The sequence below is a fragment of the Perognathus longimembris genome, chromosome 8, assembly GCF_023159225.1.
Source record: "Perognathus longimembris pacificus isolate PPM17 chromosome 8, ASM2315922v1, whole genome shotgun sequence".
Lineage (NCBI taxonomy): Eukaryota > Metazoa > Chordata > Mammalia > Rodentia > Heteromyidae > Perognathus > Perognathus longimembris.
Window position 1 is genome coordinate 69902461 of NC_063168.1, and position 12643 is coordinate 69915103.

The window sequence follows — 12643 nt, forward strand, 5'->3', positions numbered from 1 at the left end:
GAACTTTTTGTACCTGTTACATTAAAATCATTGGTCTAGCCTTTCAGTAGCTCTTGCCTGTGTATGACTCGTTCAGCTATGAATGCATGAATGGATTAATCTACTGATGAGGTCAGAGTTCAGAGGTCAGGATCTGGTCAACTCTTTTGTTCCACCATCCAGCAGAATACTTATGTATTCTGGTTATCAGTCCTTTAACATTTTGAGGGAGCATTTAAAATCCAAACGCTAGTAATAGTCTTAAAATTTTTTTTTTTTTTTTTTTTTTTTGCCAGTCCTGGGCCTTGGACTCAGGGCCTGAGCACTGTCCCTGGCTTCTTCCCGCTCAAGGCTAGCACTCTGCCACTTGAGCCACAGCGCCGCTTCTGGCCGTTTTCTGTATATGTGGTGCTGGGGAATCGAACCTAGGGCCTCGTGTATCCGAGGCAGGCACTCTTGCCACTAGGCCATATCCCCAGCCCCATGTCTTAAATTTTTGATGTCTTAAAATATATCCATTTTTAGTCAGATGTCAAAACATAGACTGTTATAAATAATTTGAGAATGTAAGATGGATTCTACGCACGTGATCAGGTCTTCATGCCATCCTTTAGTTTTATGAGCTGTGTAATATCCATTATGTTTTCTTTCTACAAGTTTTAGACTTTATTAGTTTACACACACACATACACACACTCCACTATCATCATCTTTTGTTGTGTGTCAAGGTCTATGGGAAGCTTTGCAAGAGAGAGAGAAGTATGAGATAGGCAAAAAGGCTTAGGATAGGGTGTAGCCTCTTGGTGCATCCTTTGAACCCTTCATCCTCAATTCTCTTCCCAGGCCAGGATGGCAGATCCAAAAGTAGTGACTTACTCCCCCACCCTCACCCCTCACCCCTACTTTCAGAGCCTTTATGTTATGGAGTTGGAGGCTCCATCATACTTCCTCCCAATTTTCACTCACATCTACCCTTTTTTTTTTTTTGTACCAGTCCTGGGGCTTGAACTCAGGGTCTGATCACTGTCCCTGGCTTCTTTTTACTCAAGGCTAGCACTCTACCACTTGAGCTACAGCACCACTTCCAGCCTCTTCTGTGTATGTGGTGCTGAGGAATCGAACCCAGGGCTTCATGCATGCTAGGCAAGAACTCTACTGCAAAACCACATTCCCAGCTCTGCATTTGTCTTTTTTTCTATACCAAAAAAAGAAATAGTGCTACCTCCCCCACAATATGCCTGCATGTGACAGCTCTTTAAATAATCCAGCTCTCCCCATTTCTTCTTGTTTTTTTTTGTATAATCAGGATTACATGTGCTCTAGTTCTAATCACCCTCATACTATTTTATATGTGTTCTTCCTAAAAAAGATAGTAGCTTAAGCAGCAGACTTTTTTGCCTTACATTTCTATAGATTGGATATCAGACCAAAGTTTCACTGGGATAAAGTCAATCTATAATGAGTTTATTATTGGTAATAAATGAATATCAGCAGACTCATATAACTTACATAAATAAAAGCATCCTGGGGTCCTCAATAACTTTTAAGAATGTTTAGGTATCCCTTGGTAGAGCACTTGACTAGTATGCACAAGGCTCTGAGTTTAATTTTTTTTTTACCTTGTATAGGGGTATAGAGAGTAAGGGAATTAACTTGAGATCAAAAGGCTTGAGAACCTATAATTTAAAATTATCGTTATACCAGAAAGTGGAGAATTAACGACAATAAGCACCATCTTTGCCCTCAGGAAAGAAAATCTCCAGGTTGAGCTTTTTGCCAGGTGCTGCCTTTGCTCTATCTCTGTATAGTATAGGCCTTCACAAGATGAAAGTTTAACAAAGGTTTACTTTAATAACTTGCGATAAAATAGGAAATACATAGGAAAGAGGAAAATAACTATTTCCTGTTTACCACATAGGAAATGGAAGTGAAAAAACCTTTGGCCTCTGTAATTTCTGCACTGGGTGATATATATGTGATCATGTTATATAACCTCCACACATTTGATAATGATTTCATTGTAGACCTATACCCAAGCATGGTTAAGATGAGCCTTGCTATGATTATTATGATGATGATTATTATTTTTTTGGGCCTAGGCACTGTCCTGAGTCTCTTTGTGTTCAAGACTAGCACTCTACCACTTGAACCACAGCACCACTTTCATTTTTTTTTTAAGTGGTTAATTGGAGGTAAGAGTCTCATGGGAACTTTTCTGTCCAGGCCAGCTCCAATGGCTATTATTTTAAAACATAATGATGTAGGCTATGGTGGCTCTTGCCTAGAATCCTCTCTATTCAGGAAACTGAGATCTGAGGATTGAGGTTCAAAGCCAGCCCAGGCAGGATCTATGAGACTCTTATCTCTATTAACCACCAAAAGGTAGAAATGGAGCTGTGGCTCAAGTAGTAGAAATAAATCTTAGTGACAGTGCCCATGCCCTGATTTCAAGCCCCAGGACTGGCGAGTACACACACTCACACACACACACACACACACACGTACACGCATACACGCACACACGCATACACACATACACACACAAACACACATACACACACACACAAACACACACACACACCCTAGAGTGATGTAGTAAGCACTGGGGCCATATTGTAAGAACTCTTTGTCAGAACTTCTTTGCTTCTTCTTTGCTAGGGATCCCCTTGAATTTTCTGACTCTACCTATTTAAAGAACAGCCTCTTCAAAGGAGAAGGCACGTTCAGCCATCCCCTGCCTATATGTTTCCCTGTTCTTGTAACGTAACATCTAAAAGAAGTTGAGAACTAGCTGCTCTGATTTTTCATTATTTCTTAGTGCTTAAGACTTTAATAATTAAAATGTATTTTAATTATACTTTTATTATCTTTAAGTAGTTGTACAAAAAGGAATTACCATTCAACAAATCATCTTTACAAGTACAGTGCATCTTGATCGATATTACCCCTTTGATCATTCTCCCCCACTATATTTTAATATATTATTTTCCTTTCTGTTGTTGTTGTTTCATCTACTTATCCCACCTCAGGAAGGAGAAGGAAAGGAGAATTTGATGTGCCAGGCACTTTACATGCCTTATCTCATAAACGCTTGCAATTCTCTGGATAGATAGCCCCGCCCCTATTTTGTGGACCATGGTTTTTAGGCACAAAGTCTTTAAGGACTTTTCCTAGAGATGCTAGATGTAACTGACAGAACCCAGACTCGCTCCTGTTTGTCGTGTTCTGAAATCTTGTTCCCAGCATGCAGTGTGTACAAATACTTTTGCTCTGTCTTACAAATTCACTTAGGCTTCCCTTTGTTTACTGTTCTTGTAAGTAATCTGCCTTACAACGGAGAGCAATCTGTATATTGTAGAGGCTGGCAGGGAGGCCAGGCAACAGTAATTGGAAACAGATCCCAGGCAGTGCCTTTCTAGGAAATGCTTCATATAGAAAGCATTTGAGAGAACGATTTCACAGGACCTGGGGCTCAAGCTCAGACCTCTAGCACAGCACAGATGCCAATGGCTCAGAAACATCCCTGCAGCATTGCTCGCAGTTAGCACCAAGTGCAAGCGTGGAGGCTAAAGGGAGGTTGGGCACGTCTTTCCCTTTCTTAGGACAAATATCTCAGTACACTCATGCTTTAGAATTGGGTTCTTTTATGATGTAAGAACCTGCACACTAGTGTTTTAGTTAGTAGAACTTTGTTTGGAAAGCAAGGTGTCCACACCAAAAGTGAGAAGAACTTAGCTCAGGAAGACATGTTTCAAGCCTTCCAGGCAGGTGTGATCCTGCCCGTGCTGCCCCCTCCCCACATGCGATCGCTTTAAAATTTCCCAGGGCATGGTTTCTGTGGCTGAGTGTCACTCTTTGGGGCTGAGCCATGCAGGCCAGAGTCTGTGGCTAGCGTTTTCAGTGTCATAGTGCAGCCTCCGAGAACCACCTTGGTCCTATCAGCTGCGCTGGTCATGTTAGGATCTGTTGCTGTGCAGGTAACTCATTTATGCCTGGCTTCCTATGGCTGTTTGCAGTCTGAGCACTGAGGCCTGGAGAAGAAGGCTCAGGATTGGCTTTCAACTGTCTAGTCAGCAAAATAACAGAGTTGGGGTTTCCAAAGGTCTGTCCTGGTCCTCCAGGCTGCACCCAAGCTGACGGATGCTCCCCCCATCTCTCTTCCTGCAGACACCGTCAGAGCAGGAAGATGGTGTTGCCACAACTTTAACAGATACAGAAAATCAAGTCCCAAGAAAATTAAAAAACTGCCCCAAGGTTTGCTGAGCTAGAAGCAGCAAAGTAAAGACTCACATAGGGCCTGCTCTAGATGTTCAGTTCCCGGCTCCTGTCCTTGCCTGTTCTCGTTGGCTGCAAAACCCCATTTGCGGTGACGATGATTATTGGTCTGACTTGCAAGCTGAAAACTCATTCTCTGTTTGTACTTGGGAAATTATTTCCAATTGACTAAGGCAGTAATTTAGTAAGAGATTGGAAATTTGCCGAAAGACCATGTGCGCAGCACCATCATAAACGGCAATGCCTCTGCTCCCGCGGAGGAGGCTGCGAGGGTGCTGAGCTGTGGGTGTGAGTCTTCCGTCCTGTCCTCTCAGGCCTCTGCATTAATAAGCTGTGAGAAGGCGCGCCTCCTGCCCTCCTTGTGAAACGTGCGCCTTCTAATTTCACGTGAGTGTAAGTCTTATGGAAGACAGAGGAATAAATCAACCGTCTCTGAGTAATGTGCAGCCAGCATGAAACCATATTTTCAAATGAGGAAAGCAGTGGAGGAAATGAGTCCTCCCCCCTAAAATACACTTCTCTCTGGTGGATGTCACAGATGTACAGCTGCTCATTATTCAGCTGTTAATCTTGGGTGAAGTGGACCGTCTTCATTCTCTGTTCGTCTTTTCAGTCTCTTGCCACATAACTACCTTTCAAACTTACAAGCAGATAACACATATCCTAAGGAGGAAGTCAGCCCAGAAGTAAGTATTTACAAATGGGGGCAGAACTAGAAATAAGTGTGTAAGTGAGTCAGGGAGAAAAATATGTCTATCTTGGGAAAGCCACAATAGAAGTCTTCAAATAGGAGAAACAGGACCTTCTGGGAAAGCCAGAGTTTATGTGGAAGAATGGGGGGTGGGGTGGGGAGAGGGCAGATTACAGGGAGATAGCAGCCTGAGAAATTAAACAAACACTGATAAAAAAAAGAATGTTATGTGGCTATAACTTTCACTCTCCTATTAGGCTGCTCAACACCCCTGGGATATAACGACATCAGGGACTCACTGCCACCAGGAACCTCCTGGGGTGGGGAAACAGGAATTCTCCTTAGGGTCATGGTCTCAGCCTGTGTGCCACTGGCGCACAAAACCTTCCCAAAGACAACATAGAGAGAGACCTTGAAGGGAACCAGCTTCTAACTTTCTATATCCTCTAGCTATTTATTTTTCCCTAAAGCCGATCTTGAGAGCATGTTTGAGGTCCAGGGTAGGAAGCCTGCTCTCTGTCAGTAGCTGCTCTCCCAGGTACGGAAGTGAGGCCTCACAGATGTCCTGAATCTGATGTTGATACTTTGTTCCAGCATAGATAAATCCCCAGAACACCTACCAACTAGGCAGATCCAAACACTGCTGTATGACAAGATGACTAACAAATTTCTGTTTGCATGAGACAAGGTTCCAAATGTTTATTTTCAACAGTGTTTATTATCAATCTAAGTGAAGTGTTAGCTGTGAAGTATTAAAAGTAAAATTCATTAGTACTGAATTATTTTATGTTTCAGTTATAACTTGAGTATTCTGTGAATCAGTTGGCCATGACTGTTGGTAATAGTCAAATCGTTTATCTCTGTGTTTCTACCAAATGCTGTATATGACTTTATGTGTGGTCTCCCTCCCTCCCTCCCTCCCTCCCTCCCTCCCTCCCTCCCTCCCTCCCTCCCTCCCTGTACCAGGGCTTGAGCTCAGAACCCGGCTTCACTCCTGGGAGTCGAGAAGTAAAGGAGGGCAGATTGAGGGGGTGGAACTTTCAGTTCCAGGTCACCTTCTGTTCACCAAACAGACGGCCCATCTCATTGCAGCCTCCAGGCATATTGTAGAGTCGAGTCAGTGTAGTTCCTAGTAGGCTGTGCATCCACTGCACAGACCACGAGCAAAATGGACAAAACCTTCCCTCCCTGCCTCCCCCATCCCTACTGAAATTACAGGGTACATGGTGACACAGGAAACGATGCTCCCGTTAAACACTCATTTTGGAGGGGCAGAAAGAGGAGATGGCAGGTACAATTTTGTGACAATTTCAGAGGTTTGAAAAGGTTTCAGGACTCCCTGTTGTGAGTGGTTAGGGTCCTTAGTATGCTTGACCCTGCTTTTCAGTGACCTCGTTGCTCTCCTGAGCCTGGTATCTACACTCAAAGGAAATCCTTTCCACTGTCTTCCATGGTCACCTGTGGAGAGATGGGAGGGGCCTGAGCCCTCCTTGAAAAGTGCCCAGTGTAATCAGCTGCGGCCTGAAGAAGGTTGAAGCCCTCAGTGTTGATTTCAGCTAACCATAGCAACTTTCGCCCTAGCTTATATCTTCTCGAGCAGCACTACTATCTCAGACATTTAGTGAAGCCTTAAATATTAGATATCTTTTAACAGCTTGTGTCCATAAGCTAATCTCTGGGGTCTTTTTGTTTGCTTATTTGTTTGCAAGACATTTTTCACCTTAACTATAAATCTTCAATGTGTCACCCCATACATCTTCTTTCTCGATGGAAAGGGGAGCTACCTTAAAGCTATCAGGTTCCTATGAAGGACCACATCATTAATTGGATCTCTGCCCTGAGTCATTTTGTCCAATTGAAAGAATTTACAGGTGTCACACCCTTGGTTTATCTTTCCCCAGAAGCATTTTAATCTTCCACAGCTTCTATTTGGCATTTGTTATCTATGGATTTGTCAGTCTTTTACCACAAGAGTAGAAAATTAATGTGTTTTTTTAAAGCACTGTTATAAAAAACTGAATTTATGGGCTGTTTCTCTTTTCTACTTTATTCCTACATACAATGGTTTCCTAAGCTAATTTCTTTCTTACAATACTTAGCTGTAGCATCCTAGAACACTGAACACATTCACTTCCAGCCTTGCTAGAGCCACAGTTTCATTAGGGATGTAATCCATACCCCTAGATTACCATAGGCCACTAATTTATTAAACATTTAATCAGAACATGGCATAGGTTACTATTTTTGCAAAGCCACATCTCCTTATTCTTAGGATCTGTTGTTTGTCAGAATGAGCTGAAGTATATAAGGGCTTAAACAGGACAGAGAGTTAATGCTCCCTCATTTCCTGTGCAGAGGGTGTAAAGGACTCTGTATCTTAGAGCCGCTTCGTATCCAGCTGATGTACACTGTGCCATTTCCTAGCAGTGCATTGGTGCGCCATGCTCTCTGTGATTGCTATGGTTCTCAAAAGGGAATGAGTAACAATCTATGTGGATTATTTTTATTTTATTTTTTACTGTATTGGCATTTGAACTCAGGTCCTTACATTTTTGGGGGAGGTGCTCTAACACTTGAACCATGCCTGCCAAGCCCTTTTTGCTCAGAAATGGCATATACCATTCTGCTCAGATTATCTTGCCTGGAGCATGCTTTTGCCAACTCTAAGGAAGTTGATAGGCGCACTGAGATAGAACGTTTGTGTCCGATGAAAGCACGAGCCCAGTTACATTGGGAGACAGGTTCCGAGCATTGTCATTCTCTTTCTGATGGACGGTGGTGTCTAAGAACTTAGTGCTGACAGCAGACGTGCTGCGAAATGCTTAGATGCTGAATATGTTTTGAAGGGTGAGTCCATAAAGGTTTGCTGATGTCATAGATGAGTCCTAACTATGTTCTTCTTCCACTGTCTTATCCCAAACATATGTGGTTGCTTCACGGACCTGCTTTGTACTTTTATCTTATTTCTCCACGGAGCATGGAAAATAGATGCTCATCAGAACCTAGTTATTGAATGTGGAACAATTTAACCACCCAACTTTATAAAACCCATTTATGTTAATAGTAATTTATTGTGAGGAATTGTTAAACCGTTACCTTGATTATCGCATTAACAATGAGTAACGTGTTAATACTGTAGCCTTCTAAGAACCAAGGTATAATATGACCACCAGGTGTAGTAAAGCAACTGCTGTTTTACATCCTCATACATTTCTTCAGTTACTTTTTCTTATACTTCTGCTTCATCATAGACCAGTTTAAAAAAATAGCTAGGTTTAAATTCTGTATGGTAGCTTATATTTCTTAATCATACCCTGGAATCCTTTATGGTGAACCTGTTTTGTAGTGTAAAGTTGAGAAAAGCATGAATTAAGTCACATGCCTAGTCAAATAAAAGCCCTGCTGTCTTTTATTATAATATCATTCCTCTTCCAGACCCTGGCTATCTCAGGAAAATTCACTTAGGGTTAGTCTAGTAACTATCAGGTTATTTTGGTTATTTTGAGGATCAATTAAACTAGGAAAAATATCTTTCTTAAATGATACTATGGTGATGAAGTCAAACAATTTAAACTCTTGAAAACAGTCACCTGTGCTGCATGACCAAAAGCAAGTTTTAGCAGAGCGCAGAATGAAGTCAGGCTCAGAAGCTGAGACAGAGCAATATGCGTTGAAGGAAGAGGGTCATGCGTGTGGATGTCAGAGCTGAGGACTGCCAGTGGATTGCCTGTTGTGGCTGAGAAGACAGATCAACCTGGGTGGATCCCCCCAGTGAGGGAAGCAAAAGACAACAGGCACAGAATCACACTTGGGAATGATGACATGTCTTTGAGGCTGGGACGAGTGTTGGTAACAGTTATACTATCAGACAGGATTATACTGGAAATAACTTGTGAAAATCCTTGAGTTCACGCTAAGGAATCTGAAAAGCTTATTTAAAAGAGGGAGGTCTAAAGAGAACTACAGGACAAATTCATTAGAAAGATAAAAGAGTACCTGGTAGAGGGAGCGTGGCCTGTGAATTTATTAGTTGGTCAAATGAAAATCTGACTTCCTTGCATACGCAAAGCACTATATTGATTGTTTTATATACTATCCAATTCCTTAAAATGATATTATACAGTTAGTGGCATTTCTTTACATCTTTTTCGGATGAAGAAATGAAGGCTTGAAGCACTTTGTCAAGTTTCCAGGTATCTGGGACTAGGTAGTAAATATTAGACAATTTTTCTGTGTTTGCCTTCCTTCCAATGTACATTATTCTAGTATACATTCATTCTAGGGTTGATCGGCAATTGCTAATTGAGCCATGTACAACAAAATCACAGCTGTACCTATTGGAATTGAGACCCTTTGTTTTTCCTGGACCTCATTTCCTTCCTTCCCCTGTGACTGCTTGCCTTTCCTGTCTTCTTCCTGGTTTATTGGTGAAACACTTCTGCATTGTACAGTAGGCTAGGAGGAATATTTGGCAAATTGGTATGTCTAAACAGTTTGCTAAATTTCTATTCCCTAAGAAAACAAATATAAATGTGCAGAAAGAAGAGATTCATTCTACAGTATTAATTTTTATTCAGCCTTGATTTGGTTCAAGCATCATGCACTTTTCATGCACTCTGTCAGAATCTGTGAGCATACAGACATGTCCAGGGGGAGCTGTAGAGCATGCAGTTACAGTTATCCATGAGATTCTGGGTTTTGTGTTTGATTTTTTTGTTTTGAGAAAATGTCTTTGTAGTTCAGGCTGGCCTCAAACTAACTTAAATTGTCCAAACTCTTGAAATCTCCCTACTTGAGCCTACCGAGTGTGGGATTACAGGGTGTGCCATCATCCAGAGTTTATGCTTCTCTTGTATTATTTGTTATAATAAATGGTCAACACTAGAAGTTATGGCTTTAAAAATGACTCCTTTTGTATTAATCAGTAACTAGTGTAATACTTTTATCCACCCCAACATTTATGTAAGTTTCCCCTGACTCCTCTTGTTTTAAAGCTGACCGTGGAAGCACGTGAAGAGATGACGAGAAAGGCCATCAAGACAGTCAAACATTTTATTGAGAAGCCAAGGAAAAAAAATCCTGAAGAAGCCGTTCCGGAAGCTGGTGACTCTAAAGTGACCTATGCTGATACGTTGAATCATCTGGAGAAGTCACTCGCCCATCTGGAAACGCTTGGCCACAGCTTCATTGTTTCTCTGAAGAGCAGTGAGCAGGTATAAAATGAGGAAAGGGAGGCTTCGCTCAGCACCAGGATATTCTTTCACGATTTCTTTTTTAGGTGAGGTACTGGATAGGGACAAGTGCTTTACCACTGAACCTGATTCAAAGCCCTTTTATGCACTAGTCACATCGGATATTAGGGTTTTGATTCGTAGCAGGACATGTTCCTGGACCATGAGCTATCTGTTGTAGACTTCCTCTCCTGTCTTGGATGACAGGCATGTCCCACCATGCCCTGTGAAATGGATTCTGACAGAATTTCTGCCTGGACTGTCCTGGAACCATGATCCTCTCACAGCCATCTCTTAATTCCTGAGTAGCTAGGATGATCGGCAGGAGCCACTGGCATCTGACTTAGTTCTTCTTTAAGCCTTCATTGGTAGTTGTTTTAGTCACTTTTCTGTGGCCATAACAAATAGCATAATAATAAAACTTGACTAAAACTAAAATGAAAATAGTCAACTTACGAAGAAGAAAGGCTTCTTTCCCACCCATGATCAGTTGTCCACTTTGATTTTGGTCTCTGGCAGCACATGATGGCAGGAGCTCATGGTGGAGCAAAGCAGTCACCTCGTGACAAAGAAGTAGAGGAGGAAAGAAGAAGGGCTGGAGACCACTGTGCCCTTCAAGGTCATGTTCGCATGACCTGAAGAGCTGTCACTGGGATCCCCCATTAACACATCAACAGCACCATGGGGCCACCTGGACGGACCTTGGTGAACACTTGAGATCCTCGTGATAGCAGTAGTTTTGAGAGGTCTTTCAGATCCACGGATATTCTTGAACACGGCCCTTAACCTCATCGTTATCCCTTGATTGATTCACTTTCCTCTTTCAAAAGGAATTTGCTGCATAACACAGATGATACAGATAACACCTAGGAAGGAAAGGAGTGTGGGGGAGAGTGGTGAGAGGAATGGCGGTGTTAAATTAGCAGGACTTGAAGGGACACTGGATAGAATCCTGAAATTAAGGCAAGCCAAAGACAAAGATTCTTCAAGCTCTTTTGGATGCTGCGTATTTTTGTCTCCAACCAAATAATAACAAGGCCTTATCCCTTAGTTTTCAAAAAAAATCAGAAATCGCTCCAACAGATTTTTAGAAATATATAACATGTTCCCTCCTTGTTCTGTTTTAATGCTGCATGTTTTGGTGAATTTTCTGCTTAGTATACTTGTTCCATTTGGTTTCTACTTGAGATTCTGGTTTTCCAAAACACCATCATGAGGCTTCAGAGCCCTGGTCCTTAGTGAGGTATGATGATGCATGCACTAGCACCATACAAGGAAACAGAAGCCCTGTGAGACCCTCAGAAAGTTTAGTCTGTGTTTTAACAGTCATGGGAATTTAAATATTCTTTTTCACAAATAAGGAGTTGACAAGTTACTATGCAAACCATTGTCATAACAGTAAAACCTGTTTAGATATGTGAATAATACTCCATTTGACCTTTAGTTCTTGGGCAAATGAACCCATGCATAGCCACTAACCTCCTCTTTCATTTTTCTTAAATCATCTACACTTATTTAATTATATTCTTGCTTGTAGATAAAATGTACTCGATTAGAAAGATCACAAGAGAAATTCAGATTAGTGAACAAAAGGAGCCTTAAAAATGTATGAGACCCATGAATGCAAATCTTTTACTTAAGAGACAACAGGAATAATTCAGAAGTTTGATAGCATTTTATTTTGTATCACCCAGTACCTTTTAGCCTATCTAACGAGTATCAATAAATGATGATGTGAATGATACAGAATTTTTTATAAAAAATACCTGGTTTTACCTATCTTGATTTTTATCCTATCCATATTTATAATATCACAATCAGTAATTACAGGAGCTAGGATAAAAACTTGAAACCTCAAGTAAAAGTAATTTACACACAGAAATTTTTAAGTACTTATTTACTTTTTAAGTATATTCAGTATTAAATTCCAAAGAATTGCCATCGATCTTCTTGGAGTAAATATGGTCCCTCACTGTGTAGAATAATGTATTCAAGGGTTTGATTAACAAAACTCCTATAGGTAAGGATTTTGAAGTGGTGTGTTATTCCTTATGAACGCCATTCAGCCAGGTCAGCCTGGGTCCCCAAGAGGGTAAAGCCTTCCTCCTGGGGAGCCCTGGTCCCACTCCTCCGATCCTCTGAGATAAGGATGCATGATTGCCTTGCCTGACTCACAAGGGTTTTTAAAAAGACTAGATTTCCAGCTATGGAGAGAATAATGAAATGAAATCTAATTTTCCCAACTCCCAGTTTCAACAACTACCAAAAAATAGCCCATCTTCTTTCGTGCGAGCTTTACCTGCCCTCGTCTTGTGGCTATGGATTACTCTGAAGCCCATCTCAGTCATCCTTTCCTTTAGCCTATAAGTACTTCCATATCCAACTCTAAAAGATTTTTGATTAAATAAATGTCAGTTTTCTGCAGCTGAACTGCCACTAAAGTCTTAAAGTATCTTTAGAGTACAGA

General features: G+C 41.4%; 1 protein-coding gene across 1 annotated transcript in view; it reads left to right on the top strand.

The window, feature by feature from the left end:
- Positions 1 to 12643, top strand: part of Nbas (NBAS subunit of NRZ tethering complex) — a 248911-nt gene that overhangs the window by 192776 nt on the left and 43492 nt on the right. Inside the window, exon 45 of the mRNA XM_048353401.1 lies at positions 9940 to 10158. Coding sequence (XP_048209358.1) covers positions 9940 to 10158 — 219 coding nt within the window. The remainder of the gene's footprint in view (positions 1 to 9939; positions 10159 to 12643) is intronic.